The sequence below is a fragment of the Sciurus vulgaris genome (assembly GCF_902686455.1).
Source record: "Sciurus vulgaris genome assembly, chromosome: 14".
Lineage (NCBI taxonomy): Eukaryota > Metazoa > Chordata > Mammalia > Rodentia > Sciuridae > Sciurus > Sciurus vulgaris.
Genome location: NC_136475.1, coordinates 83364446 through 83386990, shown reverse-complemented (window position 1 = coordinate 83386990; position 22545 = coordinate 83364446). Strand labels below are relative to the sequence as shown.

The window sequence follows — 22545 nt, the reverse complement described above, 5'->3', positions numbered from 1 at the left end:
CCGGATGGTTTGTGGGAACCCAGACTCCCGATTCAATCCTGGCTACAAGTGCCAAGCCCAGGGCGATGGGGAGCGAGGTGGCACTGTCAACTCACAGGCCGCCCTGCATAGGCGTCCCTGGCTCCCTGTTCCCAAGTATCCAGTGGGTGTCACCCTGCAGGGTCTGCTGTTGAACCTCTGGACGAAGGAGCACCGTAGAACCTGAACTCTGGCAGGAGAGCAGAGGCCAGGAGGCTGTGTGACTCAATGGCCCCGCCTAGAGCCCCATGGTGTGGAGGTGGGGGTGAGGCCTGGAGAAGGAAGCGGTCCTCTTTCTACACAGGTCTTGGCTGACCAGTTTCTGGCCCAGTGGACACTCTACCTCAGTTTACACAATGGGAAAGGACCAGAATCTCCTCTTCCCCTCGCCTTACCCTAACAAGAGGCAGCTGGGAGGCTGAAGCAGAGCCACACAAGAGGTGGGATCCCTCAAGGGAAGCTCTCCTGGTTGTCTTGCTGTGGACAGTCCCTACGCAAGTGCCGGAATCAGGCTCGTTCATGGACTTTCCTGGGTGACTGGGTGTAGGTCTTACATGTGTGGTGAAGACGAGCCACAGCTGGAGTGTCCCTGTCTCAGGGGTCCAGGCTTCTGTGGAGGCATCTGGAGAGCTCCAGGCCACTGAGGCGGCCAGGCCTGCAGTGGGTAAACCCACACTTGAGTGTCAGCCAGGTTCTGTCAGGGACCCAAGCCAGGGGACGGGTCCCATGGCCACCCTGCCAGTTACACCCTCTACTCCTCCGTTACCAGTCACTTGAAGCAGCGGGGGAGGTGGGGAGGGACAGGGAATTGGCAGCCAGGACGCAGAGGCAAGGGCAGTGGGTGAGAAGAGCCCAAAGGAGGGCTGGGGCCATACCAGCTGGGCAGTCTCTCAGAGAAAGACCTGGCTACACCGCCCTGGGTCCCCACGAGGCCTTCCTTCAGTCAGCAGAGGCTGTGGGGTGCAGGGCTGGGTGCTGGGCACTGAGGGGGGAGGGCCTGAAGGCCCCATGGCCAGAGGGAAAGGGGAGCCGCGTGGAAGCTGTTCTGCAGCCGGCTCCTAGGCCCAGGGAGGGACCGCGCTCTGAGCCAGGCAAGGCAGAACCCTGCCCAGTACCACCCCATCTTGTCACTGAGGGCCAGGCAGCTGAGGCGGCCCTGGGAAGACACAGGACAGACCAGGCCCAGCGCTCCCACCTCGCCCTGCAGTTCCCGCACAAGGCAGGAGCAGAGGATGCCGCTCACAGTGGCAAACAACTGGCCCACATCACCTGGGGCCTCCCCTGGGGCTGGCCCTTGGGCCTGAGCAGGAAAGGCTCGGAGGCCTGGTCCTTACCCGTTTCGGTGCCTCTGCCAGCAGGACAGTACCAAGGAACAACAGTGTTGCATTTTGTTAAAAACTATGGTGTTTCATTAAAAACTAGCTCTGAGTTTGAAGAATATGTATCCAAGAAAGGCAACCTGACATTCTTTGCTCCACAAAACATCATTCACCGAGTATCCTGGCACCGCGTTTTTGCCCAGCCCTGTGTGCCCTGCCCTGGGTCCCGGGGGGCTGGGAGAACTCTGAAGCACTGGTCCCCCTGGGTCGGTGACTCCCCTGGTGAAAGGCCACTGAACAAGTCCAGACCTTGAGGACAGGCAAGGCCTTGGAGGCCTGGGGGCATCACTCCCTTGGGGAGGAGGAGGCAGCACTGGGAAGGAAGCCAACTCAAGTCCCAAGCCCATGCAGCGTTCTGGGGGACGTTGGCTCTGTGCCCAGAGCCCCAAGGAGGTCACTGCTGGCTGGACCCTCCCTGGGAAAGGAAGTAGAAGGCAGACCTGGGATCCAGCGTCTTCCATATCCTAGAGGCAGGGCTGGGCCCAGCTGCTCGCCTTCGGGCTGGTAACTGGAGGAGGCTCCTGAGAGCTCCCATCAGGACACTCTGGACAGCAGGGCTCTTCTGCTCAGTGTCCCTCTCCAGGCCCTGGCATGCTGAGCAGAGACTGGAGTGGCCTGGCCTAGGTACCCCCTCATCTCAGTTTGGGCCCAGATCAGGCCAGGTCTTCCTTCTTTGGGCTCGGCTGGCAGAGCCAGTGGGCACAAGTAGGTAGGAGGTTTCCTTGTCCCATGGGGCACCTCCTGGGGCCCCTCCCCTCTCACCCTGTCCTTGGTGAGCCAAACGCTCCAGGCTTATTCTCCCTCCACACCCAGCTGGACTGACATTGGGCTTCAATCCTCATGGTCGCTTCCACTCTGTATTCTGCAGGGATTCGCATCAAGCCCACAGCCCAGGAGAAAATGATGTGGTCCTGGGGCCCCGGCTGGCACCCATCTCATGGGTGTCCTGGCTCCGCACACACAGGCCTCCATAGAGGGTGGGCAGGGCTGGGCGGCAGGGACAGGGGTCAGAAGAGGCTGGGAGAGGCCTGGGAAGATGTGTCATGGTCCCGAATGTACTGCAAGATGTCCATCTCATCCATGGTGTGGATCTGCTGTGGCTGTCTCTGCTGCCCGGCCACGCCCTCGGTCGCATCTGCTCTGGGAGGCACAGATGGCTTGCTGGGCAGTGCCGGCTTCACTGCCACAGGTGGCTTGGGCTTAAGCTGGGGCCTGGGTTTGGGCTCGGCCCCCAGTTTCAGAATCTGGTCCAAGTCCTCTTCAACTCTAGGGAACCAAAGGGAGCAGCCCTGAGCATAGCCACCCTCTGCAAAGGCAGCAAGACCTCCAGGAAGCACCTCTCCACAGGGGTGTGGGCAGCCCCCATCCCACCCAACCCTGGGGAGAAGCCAAGGGGCAGCGCTCTTCCTTCCACCCCATGCACGGTGGGCAGAGCCAGCCCTTCTGAGGCCTCCTGAGAACGCTCCTCAGGAGACCTCTCTCCAAGCCTGCTGGCCTCTTGAGGGGACTTTCCCTCCCAGCCCCTTTAGAAATAACTGCCCACTGCCATGTGTTAAGCCTGGTTCTGTGACGAGCACTTGAGACACATTATCTCCTTTGTCCTCAAAACACCACTTGAGGGAGGTGCGTCCATGTTCCACCTTGTAGAGGTGAGGCTGAACATTCACCCAGAGTGAATAACTGAGGGGCCTGAAGCTGCAGTGAAGTGGGGTCTGCCTGCCCTCTGTGGGCCACCGGGTGCTGGACAGGCCCAGTGAGGGCCCACCAAGACTCAGTCATGGCCCAGACCTGACTGCCCACTGGCCGGTGGGACTAAAAGCTCAGCAGAGTGACAGTCATGCAGGACCATCTCGAGGTACGAATGGAAGGAAGGAAAGGCCATTGCTCCCCTCCATGCTGGGTCTGTGGGGGCTCCTGCTGCTGGCTCTTGGGAGAGGAGCTCTATTCCCAGAGGCCAGATGTCCGGATGTCCAGGGGAGGACTCACTCAACCTGTGCCACACACCCACTGCTCAGCACCGGGCTGCGTGCCGGTTATGGCTAGGCAATTCCACATTTATTCAAATGTTTAGTAACCTCAAAACACCATCTGGTAGCAGATAGTAGCCCTGTTTTATAGACATGAAAATGTAGGAGCAGAGCGGTCAAGAGCCCTGCCGTGGACTGCACAGCTATCCCAAGCACAAAGCACAGCTGGCCCACGTGGGGCTGCTCTCTGGGGCGTGTTCACCTTCCTGGGGCACCTCTGCACAGAGGCCCCTCCTCCAGCTTTAGGAAGAGGTTGGCCTGGCATCCTTCGGCCATGCTGGCTCGGGGGAGGGAGGGCCAGACACGGAAGGCGGAGGACCCGGCTAGGGTGCAGTGGGCCTCTCCCAGCTTAGGTTCTCTATCTACAAAAGGGACCAGCAGCACCACCTGGCAGGGTAGCCAACGCTGTGCACAAAGGCACTGGCCCTGCAGAAGCTGCTGTTTCTTGCCCTGTGGCTCCTTCGGCTGGCAGCCCTGGGCCGCTCGACCTCCCTGGTCTTTGGCTGCCCCACTGTGAAGCAGGAACACTCTCACTCTGCTGGCCTCACCAGGAATCATGGAAGGATCAAGGAAGACAGACGAAAGTGCTTTATACACCTAAAAGAATACTGCAGGTGTGGACATCCCCTGGGCGCTGAAGAAAGCCGGCACAAGGCACGAAGGGACATTGCCTAGGTCCCCAGGGCATCTGGCACAGCTGGCCCAACAGGATTCACACAATTACAAGCATCCCAGATGTCACTGAGGGCTGCAAGTGCATGGCCAGAGCAGGCTGGGAAGGCTTCCCAGGGAGGGGAGCAGGGCAGGCCCAGCATGGGGGAGCCAGGGAGGGAATCCTAGAGATGGGTGTAGCAGACAGCAAAGGTCTGGAGGTGGGAACAAACTGGCAGAGGAGCCAAGCAGGCTGACAGCAGAGGTTTCTTGCCCTGGGCGAGCATATCCCAACAGTAGGACCAAGATGTCATTGCTCAGACACCAGCAGGGCTGGGTAGGGGCAGGAGCAGAGCGGAGGCACCTTGGTCTTACTCTCTGGCATTGCAAGGCCTGGCAGAGGCTATGTGAAGGTGGAGGTGGCTGGCACAGAATCCCCAGAGGGGCTGCCTGCCAGATGGAGCTCTGGATGTTGTACCTGCTGCTGGGGATGGCCTCCTGCAATGGGCACAGACCTCTGGGAGATAATTCTGAGCTTGCCTGGATGGCAGAGAAGTGAATGAAAAGTATCTTTCTGGTCCAGACCCAGGGGGACCCACCCAAGCCTCTCTATAGAGAGCAGCTGCACCGGGTTCAGGGAGATTTGGGGAGGCGTCACTCAGGGTCTGGCTGCTTCTGGCAAGTTTAGCTCAATTGTGCCCCAGCTTGACTCTGTGGGGTCAGTCACTGGTCCCCTTGACATCCTCCAGTGGAGGCTGAGGGTAGCCAGGAGAAGCCGAGAGCCACTGAATGATCCTCAAACAGGGGTCCTAGTAAAACGGAGCAGCAGCTACAAGCCTGTGTCTCAGTTCAGGATTATCCTGCTCGGCAAAGCAGACTCTGGAACTAGTCAGAAGCTGGGTTCACTCTGAGGTTGGAGGCTGCGGGTGGAGGCCATGCAGAGGCACTACTGTCATTCTTGGGATACAGGTGGGCTCCCTCTTTCCAAGCACCCTATTTCCAGGGACTCCCTAAGACATGGCTAGGAACAGGTCTCACTAACATGAGGTCCAGCCCCGCTCTTCCAGGCCCAGCTTTGGTGGGGTTTAGTGTGGGGCGAGGGAGTCCTAAGTCCCTGCAGAGGACAGAACTTGGCTAAAGATCAAAGCTGGAGGCCAGCCCTTGGTTGCAGAACAGGAGGGAATGCAGGCTTCTCAGTGCCAAACCCCACTTGATGTCCCGCCCTGCGCTGCCTCAGGATGGCCGAAGCTCAGGCAGCTGATGGAATGAACAGAGGTGTGAAAGCATAAACAAAGGGATGACTCGGGAGGGAAAGGCTGCTGGAAAGCTTTGTACTGTAAGCAAGTCCAGTTATACCTGGGCAGAGCACGGCAGACGCAAGGAGGAATGAAACGTGGCTTCTGTTCTCAGGGAGCTACTTCTTCATTAGCAGAGGTAGCCTGTGAAGGCAGGAGGCAGCTCAGTGCCGTAAGCTCTGCAGGCTGCTAAGGGGCATGAAGGAAGGGTCCCAGGGACCATGAGAAGCATGACACGCTGCGTGGGGCCTGCCCCTGTGGCAGGCCTGCAGGATCTGCCGAGCCTTGGAACATCTCCAAGTCACCTGGCCAGAACCCTCTGAGGGAGCCTGGAGACACCCCACTCTACCGTGCTTTGCCAAAAGCAGACTGGTAAATAACGGATCTAGAATGAACTCTGCTGGAGACGTCCCATGAGACCTCTGGGACATGCTTGGCCTGGCCTGTTGCTCCCCAGGATGATTCTAGCATTAGCTTCCCTCTTGCCTCAGTTTCCTCCCTGATGAAATAACAGTTGTCCTTGTCCCCCCAGCCTCCAGGAATGTTGGAAGTGCAGGCATGGGACGAGAGTGAACAGATGTCAGGGGCCTTGGGGAGATGTAAATCCAAGCCATCGTGGTGACTCAGGCTTGGTGGGCACTTAGAGGGCTGTGTAATAGCCTGGGGCTGCTAACGAGGAGAGCAGATGACAGTCCCCTGGGACTGCATGCCTCGGTGCTATGTAAACTGTTCCTGGAAGGAGGCAGCTCAGCTTCCTGTAAATGGTCAAGCACACTGTACATCCTGGGGACCTGTAAATGGTCAAGCACACCGTATATCCTGGGGACCTGTAAATGGTCAAGCACACTGTACATCCTGGGGACCTGTAAATGGTCAAGCACACTGTACATCCTGGGGACCTGTAAATGGTCAAGCACACTGTACATCCTGGGGACCTGTAAATGGTCAAGCACAGTGTACATCCTGGGGACCCATGCTCAAGGATGAGCAACTGAGAACAAGGTCACAGAGGCAGAAGTCCAGGGAAAAACACAGCTTCCCTAGCGGGGAGGTGATCTCCCAGCCTCTAAGCGTTCGGAGTTACGGAGGGAGAGGAGGTCAGGACCGAGGCAGGCATGAGCCGCAGTTCTGGATAAATGACCTCTCCCATGCTCGATTTTGTGTAAGAGGCAAAGCATTGCACCTGCCCTAGGGGCTGCTGGGAAGATTAAATAAGCCCTAGGTCTCCTACACTGCCCGACACGCAGCAAGGGCTCAGGAAGCAGCAGTGATTTCTGCGCAAGGTCCTCCGTCTAACAGGTTAGGCCTCCCCCTTCCTTCCCTCTGATGGGTCTCTCCCAGGGGACAGGCCCCTGTCGGTACTTCTGTGCTCTTTTCCCTCGGGGAGAGACACACGCTACCAAATAGCAGTTCTGTTTGTTCCCAAACCCATCTATGATGGTTATACCTGCTCTTGAATTATGTAATTTAATTATTATTCTTTACATAAACTAATAGAATGCATGTATGAAGGAAAACCCACTGTTTGAACACTGAAGTTCCCTCACCCGTCGAGCTGCTCTGGCTACAGATCCTCTTTCCAAAGCCCTCCGCTGCCTCTTGGCCATTCACAGCTGCAGGCCTTGAGCAGGCCAGGTCCCCTCCCCTGGGAGGCCAGGCTGGTGAACCGTTCCCACGCTGGGATGGGTCCCTGGCTCAGAGCTGGGAAAACCCCCTGGGACAATGGTACCTGAACAGCTCTTCAGATGCAGACCCGAGGCTGGGGCTGGATGTGGGCCCTCCGTTTTTGCAGGCGGTTGGCAGCAGTAAGGGGTCACCCAGGGGGACGGCCCCGCCCAGGTCAGGGTCGTCCAACAGCTCCAGGGCTGTGGGAGGCAGCACAGAGTGGTCAGAGAAGTTCTGGCTTGTCCTTAGCTGCTGGGGTGCAGAATGGGGACCCTGGTCCAGCCTCCTGGCCACCCAGGCGAATAAGCAAGGACACTAAAGAAATGGGAGCTGATGGGGCAGGAGGAGGATGAGAGGCCAACCAGCCCTGTGGGCCTGGGCCACCCATCCGTCTCTGCCTCGCTCAGCTGCCAATCCTGACTGGCTTCCCACTGCTTCAGGAAACGGCCTCTTGACTCACTGCACCAGCTCCAGGGCCAATACAGCTGGACCCCTCGGCTTGCCCCATGGCCACGCTGTCTTCTAATGAGCCAGGACTGAGTGCCACTGCTGACCAGGGGCTCGCTGCTATGGTACCCCAGAAGCCTCGGTCCTGCTGAAGTCCCTGACTTCAGGGAGCCTGCCTCCCCATCTCGGCTGCCCTAGGCTGCCCTTTGGAAGTGTCAACTGCGGCTTCTACCTGGAATGCCTTTTCTCGGCAGTCTGGCTAACTCCAGCCAACTTTCAGGACCCAGCCTAGGTAGAGCCCCAGCTGGCCACACTGCCACCCAGGAAGTCTCCTGCTGCTCCCTGCTCAGCCCTGGTGCAGACTCGTGCTACTCTGCCACTGTCAGGTAATGTCCTGTCTCCCTGGGACCCTGAGAAAGGGGACTGGGTCTTATACCACAGTGTGTTTGGGGCTGGCCATCAGTGGGTGCTCACCAAGTACTGACTGAATCAGCGGGTGACATCATCTCCCTCCCCCTGGAGGACAGTTTGGGCAAGCAGGAGGAAAGGTCAGACAGGGACAGGTGAAGTCCCAAGGCTACTCAGCATTTCCTCTGCCAGTTCTGCACAGAGCCTTCCAGTGGGGTCTATGCAGGTGACACAAAATGTTACAATAAGTCATACAGAGTCGCACAGATGCCCAAGATGGGCCAGCATCCACTTTCCATCCTAAGGGTGCCTGGAGGCCCCAGTGCCCACGTCTGTCTGCAGACATGATGCAGGCACTTCTTCAAGCAACAAAGAAACCTGCCATCTTCCTCCTCTATAGAATGTTTAGAATAAATGTACGGCCCAAGAATGTTCCAGATTGTGGGGATACCAGGTGTGAGGCTGGATATCTCCAGCAGAAAACCTCCATAAGCTGATCCTGGTATCCCATTTGAACAGGATAAAAGGGAGACTTGTATCCTACTCATAAAGGAAGTTTGGTGACAGAGGTCAGCCATCAAGCAGATATTAAGAGCAAAGGGATCTCATACCTCACATACACACATACTTACAGTCCTGGGTTGTGTTCTCCAACAGGCTCTGGGGGGACAGTTTCCTGCCTGGGCCAAAGAGGCCCTCATCAGCGTCCACCTCCTCGTCAAAGATGGTGAGCCGAGGTGAAGGCTTGGGCTTCATGGTCACTTGGGGGCCTTTCTTGGGCTTCTTGGAGCTGGAGAATTGCAGACGGTACACAAGGTGAGGATTTCTTATGAGAGTCCCGGTGGCCTAGATGCACCCAGACCCTGGGCCCACAGATGGCCTCTGAGACACACCCAGGCACTGGGCTTGCTGGATGCTGAGGCCAAAAAAGACCAGTCCAGAAGGAGCCCATGGGAAGGCCCAGAGCAGCCCAGTCGGAGCAGTCGTGGCAGGGACAGCCACTGAAGCAGCCCTCACATCAACAGACAGGTCCTTCCCCAGGAGGGAGAAGCAGGCTGGTGGAGGGAGCTGGGGGCGGCGGGTTTGCTTTGCCATGATTTGATGACGGAGTGGTGAGGTTCTGCTACTGAAGTAGCCACACGCTGTGTCTGGGAATGCCCGGTGTTGGGGAGGGCAGGGAGAAGCTGAGTGGCCATCTCAACTAGATCCTGCTGGCCAGGTAGCTCCCAGCTCTGAGGCCCACTTGCGCCTCGGGCTGCTGCATGCTCACAGGCCAGAGAACATGCTGTCTTCCCTGAGATGGAGGCACCCACCAGGAGGCAGGCTCAGAGACAACCTCTACAGCCACTTGGATGCACAGGGTAGGAGGGCACAGTGTGAGGTCTGAGCCTCAGGGCAGGGACCGGGGAGAGCAAAAAGCAGCCTTGGAAAGACTGTTTCCCTTTGCACACCCTGCTTCTTGAATGGTGTCACTATCCTAGTGACTGCTGCGGTCCCACTGGGCAGTCCTCTCCTTCAGGAAGCATCTGGGACTCAGGGTCCTACATGGCTCTGCGACCCTTAGGTCTGATTAAGCCTGGTTACTGACTGGCTGAGAAGGTCCCTCTAGGCTGTCCTGTGGCAAGAGGGGCCCAGGAGCTTCTGGGGCCTGGTAATGCTTTATTTTATTTTTTGATGGGGGGGATGGGCAGACATTCATGTGCTGCATGCTCACAACTTGTGCATGTCACCCACGTCACCCTAAGTGATATTAACGCTACATAAACAAACTTGGTTCCATCTTAATATTTTGACCCAAGCCCTAGGGCTGCTGCCCACATAAGTATCCTAAGGTTCTCGCGGATGAGAATGCATATTTTACTGGAAACTGAAATTGCATGTGGCTGTCTGCCTGGTGGGCAGTTCCCCTGGACTGAGGTCACCATCTGAGCTCATGTTGGCAACACTATGTGGCAAAACTGCGCAGAGAGGCTGGCACTGCCTAAACAGTGATACAGACTAAACAGCAGATTAAAAATAACAACGCTGCAGAGGCAGCACACAGAGGTGACCATTCCCATGGCCGGCCAGATTCCTGTTGCTGCAGTGGAGACGGGGAGAAGCTGGGAAGGCTGGGGAGCACCTTCCTGAAAAGTCACATGAGGGAGCAGCCGTGGACTCAGGGAGTCCTTGCTCTGGCTGGGCTTGTTTACCAGATGAGTAAATAGTGGTTCAGAGATGCTGAGTGTCTGCTGGAAGCCACACAGTAGGCAAGGGTGGGCTGGGACTAGAATGAGGGCAGTCACCTCTCACAGTCCTATGCTCTGGTCCCCTCCAAACGTCCCATGAGCAGGTGATACAGTACAGAGGGTGTGGACCACAAGATGAGGCCTACTGTCTCCTGGGGGAAAGTGGCACCTTTCATAGATAGTGATGGGGTGCAGGGACTCAGCCACAGGGTGTTTCGGGAGACCCCATCCTAGTCCCTGACTAGGCCCCCAGGTCATGCTCCGCTCCATAGCACCCTGTGTGGCTGACACTGGGGACGGGTGGAGGAACTCTCTGTCCCAACAACAAATACTTTCCAGAAACTTGTGCTGCAGCTCCTCTCACAACAGGCAGCATGAGAGTTCAGCTGCCCTTCATTCTCACCCACTGGGCAGAGTTAGTGCTAGTCTCATGGCCCCTGCTCAGTGGGTACCAACAGAGGCCATGGTCCCAGGGCAGATGGCCCCAGCCAAGACCCCCTGGGTAGCAATCCCATGTGGAACTTGGAAACTGAGTTTGAGTCTCCTTTGGAAGGCAACGGCTCTGCCCTGTCACCTCTGTCCCTTAACCGCTCACTGAAACAATCCCTGCCCTGGATCTGGATCCCTGGATCTGGTAGGGACTGAAGCAGTGAAGGGTGGAGACGCACACCCCTCCCCCCCATTGCACCTGCACCTGGTCAGGCAGTTCCAGAAGTGCAGGCAGGCTGCTCTGCAGCCACAGCAGCAGCTGCTTCACCCCCATGCTCCCCATGGCCCTTCAGAAACAAGCAGGCCCTTACTGCTTCCTGGGATCCAACCAGCACCCTATCCAGCTAATGGGCCCCATGGGGCAGGGAATAAGTGATCCCACCAACTAGCAATGGAAGGAAGCTCAGGAGTGTGTGAGCGTGTGTGAGTGTGTGTGTGCATGCACATGTGTGCATGTGTGTCATGCCTGAAGTCCAGAGAGGAGGAGCATTCTGGATGCTCTCCGGAGAAGCCGGGTGGATTTTAACATGAGGCAAATGAGGCTGGACTTTCCCTCGGGGGGGGGGGGGGGGGGGCCCTCTCAAATGAGATAAGGCAAACGAGCAGCAGGTGGGCTGCTCAGTCAGGCACTCTGCCCCACCCCATTCATTGGGCTTCCTGTCCCCAACACTTCAGACCCCACCCAGGGGCAACCAGGCACATCAGGAAACATGAAGCTCTGGAGCCTAAAAGCCTCACGGTCCTGAGTGTCTGGGGACGCAGCAGTCGGCCTGGTCTAGACGGATGCTCAATGAACAGTAGATGGAAGGATGGGTGGTGGAGGAGAGAAAGAAGGGAGGGAGGCGGAAAGACAGCTGCCATCTGGGTGGGTGGATGGGTGAAGGATGGAAGGAAGGAGGACGGAAGAGCAGGCAGGCAGACGCTCATCTCTAGTTCAGACGTGCTTCTGCTTCTCTCCAGGGCTGAGGGGAAGGGCGTGAGGAGAGAGGTCCCCAGCGTCCATCTCAGCACCCATGTCCGGAAGGCCCACCATTCCCTTGTTCCCCTGAAGATCTCTTAGCCAATGGGTCTCCCGCCAGCCCTGCGGCCATCCTGCTCCTAAAACCAGCACCCACCCAGCACCTCCCTCACCGGCACCTGTGCTAGGTGATGTGGACAGACGTGAATAAGACTTGCCACTGTCCCCAGAGGCACAGGGATGAGCACAGACACACTGATCACTACTGAACGGGAGATTCAGTATGCCCCAGCAGAGCAGAGGGAGGAAGGCTTCTTGGAAGAGGTGGTAGGGAGGTGGGCAGTGGCCTCCGAGCCTCTCAAGAACTGCAAGTCACTCTGTGAGGCTCTGCAGGAGCCTGACGTGGGCATAACCAGGAACCCCAGACAAGGAGCCCCTCAGGTCCACGGTTCAGCGAGGGGAGGAGTAGTGAGCCTGGTTCCTCATGGAAGCTGGGCTCATGGTCCACAGAGAAAATACACAGGCCTGACTGAGGCCGCAGAGCAGTGTGGGAGGCAGAAGAGGCCAGGGGGAGCTCCAGAAGCAAACATGACTACAGAGCAGGATGGTGAACGTGAGTCCTGTGCAGAGGGAGCTGTGGTGTTGCTGCCGGATTGTGCCCCCGCTGACGGTGACCGACGGCGGGGTCAGTAATACCATCAGTGAGGTGAATGGCTCAGCTTTGAGTCTTCTCAGTCTTCCTTGCCTCACTTCCTGGAGCAGCCCCACCTCCTCCCCTCTCCTCCCCCTCCCCCTCCCCCTCCTCCTCCTCCTCCTCCTCCCCTCCTACATAAGTGTCCACCCAGCTGTTGGCAGATGAACCTCCCAGCACTGAAACACCCACCGAGCTGCCCAAACCCCTCAGTGATGTAACAAAGGGTGCCCTCTTCTCTTCCTCGAGAGGCAGACTGGAACATTAGATCTTGTCACCGGGGATGGGCCCAGGGGCATCAATCAGAGGTCTGCGAGAACAGAAGTGCAGCTCCTGCTTCCTGGAACTTGCCCAGATCCCAAGGACCACCTGAAAGATGGTCTGGCTGCACACAAAGCACGCGAGGCAGGCCGGGCTCCCGTGTAAGCACGTGTAGGCTGCACGCACAGACGCCAGCTTTCCTGCTGCGCCCCTGACAGTAGACAGATGCACAGCCCAGGCCATGATCTGCACGCAGGGGTGCAGCACCCGGGAGTGAGGGGAGGCAGCTGCCATAGCTGACAGCTCCAAAGCTCTGACTGGCCAAGAAGTGGCACTTCTGAGATAGTGACTGACACACAAGAGTGTCCTCCCCTCTAGTCGCCCAGGGGGCCAGTGGCACCATTTCAAATCCAGCCTCCTTACTACGATAGACCAGCGCTGGGCACCAGCTGCCCGGGTGTCTGTGCCAGAGAGTGGTACAGCATCTTCCAGACGCAGCCAGCTCAACTGGGTCTGATGAGCCCTTCCACAGCCAGACCTACCACTGGGTCCTCACCTTCCAAGCCACGGTAATGCCGCTGAACCAAACATCAAATCAACCTCCTTTCCAGCGATGCAAATTTTCTGCTTTAAAATAAAGAACTTCTCATATTTTCATCTTAAACTCCGCTTTTTCTTCAATTAGGGAAGATTCTCATCATGCTGATAAAACGAACTCTGGAGATTCACTCTAGCGCAGAGCTATCTGCAGTGGCACAGCACGAGGCTTCCCTGGAGAGCAACTGTCAGGAGAGGTGTCTCTCCCCCACCCAATGGCCAGGACACCTCACCAGATGGGAGGATGAGCAGAGGTGCAGATGCTGTGCTTCCAGCAGGGGACAGCTCTGTGCAAATGCAGTGGTGGGCAGCGCCTGGCACAGTGGCAGTGCCCAACAGCTGGGCAGCAGGTGCACAGAGGGAGGAGGAGGGGCTGAGGGACGTCAGCACATCCTGAGGAGTCCGGGGGTTCTGGTTTGCTGTGGGAGAAGTGGCGGAGGAGCATGCAGGAGGACACTGCGTGTGACGCAGACTAGGCATATTGTGCTTTCCCATTTGTTAAAGGGAGCAACAGACACAGAAACACTCCGGAGTTCATGTGCGGGTGAGCAAGGGCTGGGCCAGAGGCCCCAGATCAGACTCTGCTTGGCAACATCTATATTCACTTCAGTTCTCCACCCAGCAGTTTTGGCCTGGGGCATAACAGAGAAAAGGGTTCACTGTGGGGAGCCACCCCGGACACCCATCATTGCTTGGTCCCAGGGTCGTCCTTTGTACAGCCAAAGCTGACTTTCCAGGTCCCTCTGGGGCTAATCCCTACCTTGGGGTTCAGGGCCTCAGCAACAAGTCCCCCTTCTTGTGTTGTGGGTGACACCATTTCATCTTCTCTGCACGGGGGCCAGCACTGTCCCTCACCCATCATGTACCACCAGGAAACCAGGACATCTCTGCTGCAGGGGCTCTGCAACCCCTGCCCTAAGGCAAGCACTCCAATTGTCCCTGGAGACGGAATATACAGAGGGCCAAGGGCCAAGCCACATGTAAAAGTAGAACTCAGATTCACAGCCTGCAGCAGGCAGCCCAGGATGCCAAACCATGGCCTCTGCAAGAATTAAGTCTTGATCAATGATCACCCACGTCCTTAACTGTCGCCTTCATTTCCAGTTCAGTAGGACGAGCCAAAGAAAGCCAAACGCACTCCCCTAATCGATCACATAGGATGCAGGATGTCCTGCTTCTATTTCCCCATGTCAATAACCTCCAGTGAGGACACAAGAAGTCTTCTCATGTCCACTGTGAAGCTGGCCACTCCCCTGTCAGCTTAGAGTCTTTGGCCAATGCAGGTGACGGTGGCCGACTCCTCCCTGGCTATGATAAGCCAAGCAAATAGCCTGTGCTGCTTCTCATTTGGGGTCTCTTCATTTCTATTCCATTACAACCGTCCCCCAACACTCCAAATGCAACATGATTGGGGCGGGGGTGGCTGGTGGCCCCTGCTGTGCAGGATGCCCATCACCCACATCATCCAAGCGCAGAGTGAATGGATGAGGGCTGAGAAGTTGGTACCTGGCACAGATAGGGTCTCCCTAGGGGATGAAGGAAAAAGTCCTGGGCCCATAGTCAGGGGAATCCCATCCTGCTCTCAGTTTGCTCCTATGTGATTTGGAAATCACCCCAGGAGGGTGGCAGATATGACCTCCCAAGATCCCATCCCCAAGGAATAAACTACCATTAATCCCAGCAAGGCCCTTCCTCTCAGGCACAGCGGCTAGGAGGCAAGCCTGCCACCTCCAGGTGTGTGGTGCACCTGGCAGTCGGCAAGCCACGGTGAGTCACACAGCCCTGATATTCATGTAACAGTGACAGGAAAAGAGAAAGTGCCTCCTGCACTTCACAGACCTCTTCAGAGTGAACCTGGAGTCGTGACAGCATTTTACAAAGAACTTCCCTTCTATCCTTTTAACCCCTGGCCTGGACTTCGGCCTACTTTATAAAGATGAAACTGCAGTTCTGAGGAGTCCAGCCACTTGCCCAGTGTCTCCATCCAGCTGGGAGTTGAACCTAGAACTGTCTGCCTCTAACCCAGCTCTGGGTCCACACATCCAAGGGTCCCATGCTGTAAGGAGCCCTGGTCTTCTGCAAAGCTGCCCAGGGTCACCTCTGAATGGGGGGCCTAAAGATCCAGTCCCTACTCCTGCTCATCTGAAGCAATTCTACTTTGGTCTGTTTTGTACATCAGGAGATTTTGTAGGAGACTTTCCGTGAACCAAAGATTTTGCTACTGAAGTAAAAATAGCGGAAACCAGTGTTCCATCTGAGGTCCTTGTGAGTACCTGCATTCAGGCCAAACTGGAAGCAGTACTTGGATGGGAAATACAGTTCTGCATGGGGTTCAGCCAAAGAGGGCTGCATCTCCTGCCTCTTGCATTCCTCACCAGCATGGGGTCTGGCCAGGGTACAGCCAGGTGCCACAGGGGCATGATGCAAGGTAAGGCCCCACCAGTCCTGGCTCATGCCTCCCCTGCCCAAATAGTCAAGGAAGAGCACAGGCAGAAGGGAAAATCCAAGAGGAACAGTAGGAGTTGGGGGAACAGAGTCAAGGAAGGGCTGCCCTGCACGTGGGACCCCTCCTAGGCACCCTGGGGGTGGCAGGCACTCAGTGCAGTTTGGCTTCTGGGCTTCTCCAGCATGAGCTCACAGAGGACTCACCTCAAGGGCTGTCCTACCCAGGTTCCAGGGGGCCTGAGAATCTGTACCTCTAAGCAGCTCCAGGATGGCCACAGTCCCCAGCTGCTATCTGCTCTACTGGTGGTATCCAGGAAGGCCTGCATAATGGGCTCAAGGTTCCAGTGCAGTGGGGGACGGTATGCTATTTAGCAAGAGGCCCCCAAGGGAGACAGGTGCAGGGTCCCTTAGCGGGTAGGGCTCAGGCCATGTTGTGCCCAGAATTCCCTCACTTTGGCTCACTTTGGGGGTCTGCCTCAGTTCTGGATGCAGGATCAGGAAATCTAGTGACACTTGCAGTCTGCCAGGGGCATTCAAAACCAGGAGTCTTCCAGAGCAGCGATTCATCCCAATACAAGACGTAAAATAGTATTTTTACACTGGAACACCGGTAGTTATTTATGGCAAATGAAGCAAAATCCCTATGAAGATTGTGATGAAAAAGCACTCCAAAGAAACACGCGCCTTCACCACTGCAAGCCTTGGCGCAGGACCCTCCTTGAGAGTCCTGGAAGGGCTGGGGTTAGCTCAGCGGTAGAGTGCTTGCCTAGGTAGCATCCTCAAGGCCCCGGGTCCAGCCTAGTACTGCAAAAAAAGTCTAGGAAGAGGCTAGCCTATCAGGTGTGCACCGAGGCAGCCTGACTCAAGAGCAGCTGAATCCTCAGGAACCAGGGACATGGAGTGGGCTCCCTGTGACTGGGCAATAGGCCAGGAGAGGTGGGAGGGGCAGTCTTGCAGTGGGAGGGCTTTGTAAGAGCAGAGTCCCCTCCACCCCCACCACCTGCAACACAAAGAGCCCTTTGCTGGAGCCTTTTTACTGAAGCTTTGGGGAACTTGCCTGGACCCTGGACCTGGGGAAATGCTCAAGGGGACACAAGCTCTGTATATAAAGGCAAAACTTCCTCAAGTTACTACCTGGGACAGCAGAAGTCTACGAAGACAGAGCAGCATCTACCTGCAGGATCTGGAGTGCTGCTATGGCACCTCAACCCAAGGGACTAGTGGTGCATGAATGGAAAAGAGGATCCACTGACCTGGAAAGACCTCCACACATGGAAAAGCCAAACTGCAGAACACACAGGTACCACCTGTGTACTGAGATGTGAATGCTCGGAGTGTGCACCTCCGTGGGGAAAGGACTTCTGTGTTCTCCATTTCTCTCTACTAGTTGCATCTTATTTGAGTCACAGTGAAAAACGTCCCTAGTAAGTTTTTCTAGCAGAAAGCAGAACCATAATAGTGTAACTTCAATTTTCTTAGAACCATGAGGAAGCTAAAAAGAGTGTTAAATACAAAAACTACGTACAACATGGAGAGGCAATTAGAAGAGAATGGGAAGTGCCAAAGCAGGGCATAAAGTGGCACCAGCAGCACTGGGTCGGGGAAGAGAACCTTCCCTGCAAGTAAGGGCAGCAGCAGTGTCGGGAGGAGCCAGGGTGAGGGCTTTTTCTGTCCTGTCGTTCTAAATTAAAGGCATAATAACGCCCTTCTTCCTAATCAGAGGCAAGTTGAAAAGACAAAGAAAAGCCAGGCTTGTCAGGCCTGAGCTTTGTGCTGGCGACTCCCACCCTCCCAGGCAGCTCTGAGGTGGAGCCACAGCGCCCCACCGCGGCCACGGCAGGAAAGGACAGCGGCCTGGCACGTGGGAACGTGGCTGTTCCAGGAAGGCAGAGCCAGGCCCAGATGGGAGCTTCTGTGTGGGCACAGCTGGGAGGCCAGGGCTGCTGTGTGTGCAGGGGAACTGAGGGCACAGCATGGAGAGAGATGCTGCAGAACGCAAGCTGCCTGCAAAGGACAGACTGTTCTCCACCAAAGGGTGAGGTGGGTAGCCCCCAAGACCACCCACAGGATTCCCTGGGGCGTCCACAAGAGGCACAGCAGGAGACCTGCCCTCAAGGCTCAGCTCTGCCACACACCAGGCTCTTGTCAAGTCCCTGCTCAGCTCTGACTTCAAGCTCCCCATCTGTGAAAAGGGTACAATCCTAGGGTCCTACCTTCTAACCATACTACCAAAAGCCTAGACTGCAGGTGGCCTCATCCTGGCCCTACCATTTGCAGGTCTTATCAATGTGGATGAGCAACTTGATTTTGAACTTGTTTCCTAATATGCAAAATGAAGTCGATGCCAGTATCAGCCTGGAGCTCCGCTTCCTGCACAGTGCCCAAGGTGGATCCTGACAGCAGTTCAATGCATTGTGACCTTTTCAAAGACTGAAACAGAACAGGAACCGTGGAGCACAATACATTAGTAAGGTTTCATAGTTCTTCGAAATTTGATACCATTTTATAGGAAATATGTATGTCCTGGGTTATGACATACAATATCATTTTTACCATGGGCAAAAAGATCCAGAAAAGCTGTCTCCAAGACACGATGAACTAATGCAAGCAAATGCTAACTAGCTCAGCTCCTGGCTTAATAAGCTCTGAAAACGTTACCTATTCCTGACAGAAGTGATAACACTAACTGGTGTCACATGGTTCTTAAAGGAAAAACTGTCAGGAGAGGGGATTCCTCTTACATGCTAAGCTTTCCTAGGGTTCAGGAGCCAGGACTCTGGAATGCAGAGCTGGGGGCAAGGGGTCCTGGGTCTGCTGACACATCCCCCTAGTGATCTGCTAATGGAGCAAGTGGGAAGTTCAAGGCAGCATTTGCCAACCCCAAAGAGTATTTTCCTACCCAAAAAAGGAACTGCTTTGTTAAGTGTGTCCTTCAGCAAATGCTGGCGCAAACCAAAGAAGTCCATCTCAGTTTGGCACCACGTGTAGTTACTCAGAACACAGAGTGAGTTCAAGCAACGCCTTCTCCATACCAAAACAGAGGCCAAGAAGGGCCTCTGGCTGGGCAAGGCTGAGGAGGAGTGGCTATCATAGACTTCTGGCATCACCCCGCCATCTGCACTGCCCTGAGCTCCCAGGACAAGGCTGGCTGGAGGGTGGCTTGGGGGAGCCCTGCTTTTCTAAGTGAACCTTCAGCCCCAGCAGCCCACCACCCACACATCCCACTGGAGCAGAGGGGCAGAGCTGTCAGGGCCTCATTCTCCAGGCTGAGGTCAGACTTGCCTCTGCTTGAATTCTCTCTGGCTCTAGTTCCTTTCTGGAGCAGGACCTGTAAGACAGGGCTCCCTCCTCTTCAGACTGAGGTCTTAAGTAAATCCCTAAGACCCCTTCATCATTCCCCTGGTCCAGGGTCTGACTCTGTAGAAGGAGGGGGCATGATGTGGGCTACAGCTACATCTACATTACTCACTTAATCTTCTTGAGGGCCCTGAGAGGCAGGTGCTATCATGAGCCGAAATCTGAAGAGAAGAGGTAAATGGTCAGGGACACAAATCTGGTAAATGGCAAAGTCAGGATTTCAAGCCCTCCAGAGACCGGACTTCAAGCTCGGTTCCAACCTCAGTACCATCTTTGCCAGCTGTCTGACCTCAGGCAGGGCACTTGGCCTATGCAGCACTGTTTCTTGACCTCTACAATGGGATACTGCCATCTGCTTGCAAGGTAGAGGAATAAGGAGACACAGTATGTGACGTACAAAGCACAATGCCAAGTATATAGTAGGTCCTCAGAAAATGTGAGTTTCACTTTGTTTGGACTGTAGAGCAAGGGCCCTGGGCATAACTGAGTGTCCAAGTTCCAAGTCTCAAGGAAGCCATTGCCTTCCTGTTGGGATGGCCTGACCAAACATGTCAGCCTGTGTCACCAGCCAGGACTGGTAGCAGGTATCTCAACCGTGTGCCCTGCCGGCACCCCCAGCACAGGGAGGTCGACGTAGTAGGGGCTCAGGAGCAGCTTGTTGATTGGCTGGAGGAGTCAGAGGGCCAGAAGGGTCGCCTGGCTGGCTGCCTCTTCATCTCCAGTCAGAGTATGTGCACGTACGCATGTGTGCACAGGAAGAGGACACCGTCCCTGGCTGAGGCACCCACGTGCACTCCACCTCCCACCTCACACACAGCATCTGTGGTCACACATCCCCTCCAACCATATGATTCACGGCAACCTCCAACTGCCCTGGGGGGGAAGAGCCAAGGGAAACCCTCTGGCTTTACAGATGGTGAGGCGGCCCAGGAGGTGCAATCACTGCGCCAGGCACTCGGCTGGAAGGAGAACCCAGGCCCTGGTGGCAGGGGTGGGGTCCAGCGGCCTGGGCTACCGAGCTGTCCTGGGGGCAGCTCTGCCGGGTCTCCATGTAATGAGGTCATCCTGTGACGAGGGAGGAGCAGGGATACCTGAGCCCAGTCCTAAAGATGTGGGCGACATGAACAGTGAACAGAGCGTTCACTGGATCAGACAAAGGGGAATGAAGGGAAGGGAGGGGGTAGGAACAGGAGTGACAGTGAAAGGAACCTGACGTGACTTCCCTGGGTGCATACAGGACACACCAGAGTGAATCTCACCACCGTGTACGTCCACGAGACTGGGGTCCTAATTAGAATAAGATACAGTCCACATTTGTATAAATATGTCAGAATAGATTCTACTGTCATGTATAACTAAAAAGAACAAATAAAAAACAAAAAGAGTGAGCAGTGAGCCAGTGCCCCTGAGCACACGGGCCAAGGCCTGTGGTTCCCCTCCCACGCCTGTGAGCAAGTGATCTGGGAAGAGCAGGGAGGGGTCTCCTCAGACTCCCAGAAAAGAGGGATGGAGGGGCTGTCTCCACAAAGCCTAGGACGAGCCGAGGGGGCTCTTCTGACAAGAGGCGACCTACCGCATGATGCCCAGAGGGTCCAATGCCTCCTCCTCTTCCTCCTCCTCTTCCAGGGACTTTTCTACGTCCTGAAGGGCCGGAATGGGTGGGTCTTCACCCTCCCCTCTGTCTGGCTGCTTGAAGAAGTCAAAAGCCTCCTCATCACCCCCAGCCTGGCTGGCCGTGTCTTCCAGAACAGAGGAATCTCTGCTGCTGAGACCTCCAGTCCCTGGGGATCTGGTGCCTGTGGGAGAAGGCGGAAGAGCTTGAAGCCCACCCCAGACTAGAGGAGGTGCCTCACCGCACGCCCTCATGCCAGGATCTGGGGCCTGGGGCATTCCACAGCTCCCTGGGACCAGGATCCATCTGAACAGGATGGGAGGCAGCCATCATTTGGAGGGCAATCAGGTGCCTCCGCAGCTCTCCAGGGACTCCTGGCATGGTACAGTCACAAGGGCAGCTTCAGAGCAAGACCAAGGTGGTAGTTCTTAAACAGCTCAAAGCCTGTCAGCAGGGCAGGATTGGCAGACCCCACATCTCCTGGGCTGGGGGTGGGTTCCACTGGCCAGTGTATAGCATGGTTTGAGTAGGACCAACACTTCTAGAACCATTCTGCAGTGTGGGGCATGGCAAGGGGCTCTGCCAGTCCAACCACAGATGGGAGCCCTCCCAGAGCCAGAGCAATTGGACCATGACCTCGATGAGTACCCAGAATGAGCATGTGGAAGAGTCTAGAATAAACAGCATCCCTCCATTACAATCTGGCTTACATCTCAAAGTGTGGCCCACAGACAGGTGTCCAGGGTGAGGTAAGTTCAGAAAGGGAGAGCAAGCATCCCGAAACATCCGCAGCAGCTTGGCTCCCCACAGCATCCGTGGGTGGCATTTGTAAAAGTACCTGTCTGCAAAGGCTGGGAGTAAGAAAGGCTAGTCCTCCCCCCGTGGAGAGTCCGACAAGCGTGGGTCTGCCTACTTGTTTGTCTCTCTCTAACTAGTGACTGAGTAGTTCCTCTTTCAGAGCATTCACTTTTTCAAATACGTCCCTGCAGAGTGTTCTTTAACGCCCATACGGGGTGTACTGAGTGGTGATGATTACATTGTATATTCAGCTCTTTTCTTTCAGACATTTAAAAGCTCATGTCCCTTCAGTTTCACGTCACAAGCATCTTACACTTTAAAACCCAACCCTGTGAGACGTTAAGCTGTTTCCATTTTACATACGAGGAACCAGGCACAGTGCCAAGGGAAGCTGGACCACCCTGTCCTGTCTCTCCTAACAGAAGGGGTGAGGACACCGAGCTTCCCCTCCAGCTGCACACACCCCTCATTACAGGCCAGGCAGAGAAGGAAGGGTTGTGGCCTTGGAGCAAATGGGGCGGGAGAGATCCCAGGCCTGTGCACAGGGCACAGAAATGGACAGAGACCATGTGACCTTGTCTTGTCCTCTTTCCCCTGTGCACTTGCCAGTTCTGCTTCCATCCCTGATGCTCATTTTTTAAAAACTGATTTATTTCCTGTTGACTTTCTTCTGAAAAATTCCCTTCTGTCCTATGGAACCAGGAGATGCAGTGGTTAAGCCACTGACCTGAAGAGGGAGGAGTCAGGTGAGCGCCCAGTCCTCCCAGTGGGCCTGCCCCGACCTCAGTGCTCAGGGACCAATCCCTGCCTGCGGGGCTGTGGGGTGGTGGGTAGGAGTGGACAGGGTGTGCTGAGGTGCGGTATCATCTTAGCCACCATTTCCTGCGTGGTAGGCTGTGTTCTAAGTGCTTCCGATGCGTTAGCTCACTCAGCGCATGACCACCTGTCAGTTGGTCACGTCCCCATCTCACAGATGAGAAAACCAGAGGGAGACAGAGGGCTGGGACACATTCCGAAAGCATTCAGAGTCTTCATTACTGGAGGCAGGGGTACTGGATCACAGGCCTCTCTGTGGGGATCAGAAGCAGGGAGGCAGTGTCCCCAGGGTCCAGGTCACCAGCCTGGTTGTGGAAGCACAACTTTCCCTGTATGTCACAGTTCCTAGGTCCAGCTAGCAGGAGGTGGAGGGTGTGTGTTGAGGGAGGGAGCTGGCCAGGAA

At 55.9% G+C, this 22545-nt stretch overlaps 2 protein-coding genes across 3 annotated transcripts in view; one reads left to right on the top strand and one right to left on the bottom strand.

Moving 5' to 3' along the window:
- The window catches only part of LOC306643697 (uncharacterized protein), a gene marked incomplete at both ends in the record, with an annotated part of 64495 nt that overhangs the window by 2628 nt on the left and 39322 nt on the right, over nt 1-22545 (top strand). The window contains one exon of the mRNA XM_079109933.1: nt 586-1619. Within this exon, the coding sequence (XP_078966059.1) occupies nt 586-1619 (1034 nt within the window). The remainder of the gene's footprint in view (nt 1-585; nt 1620-22545) is intronic.
- HS1BP3 (HCLS1 binding protein 3) overlaps nt 1602-22545 on the bottom strand; it is a 30369-nt gene continuing 9425 nt past the window's right edge. For both annotated transcript variants that reach the window (XM_079110590.1, XM_079110591.1), the window contains exons 4-7: nt 20490-20712; nt 8523-8680; nt 7100-7235; nt 1602-2663 (exon numbers count right to left, since the gene is read on the bottom strand). In XM_079110590.1, the coding sequence (XP_078966716.1) occupies nt 2405-2663; nt 7100-7235; nt 8523-8680; nt 20490-20712 (776 nt within the window). In that variant the 3' untranslated portion in view covers nt 1602-2404. The remainder of the gene's footprint in view (nt 2664-7099; nt 7236-8522; nt 8681-20489; nt 20713-22545) is intronic.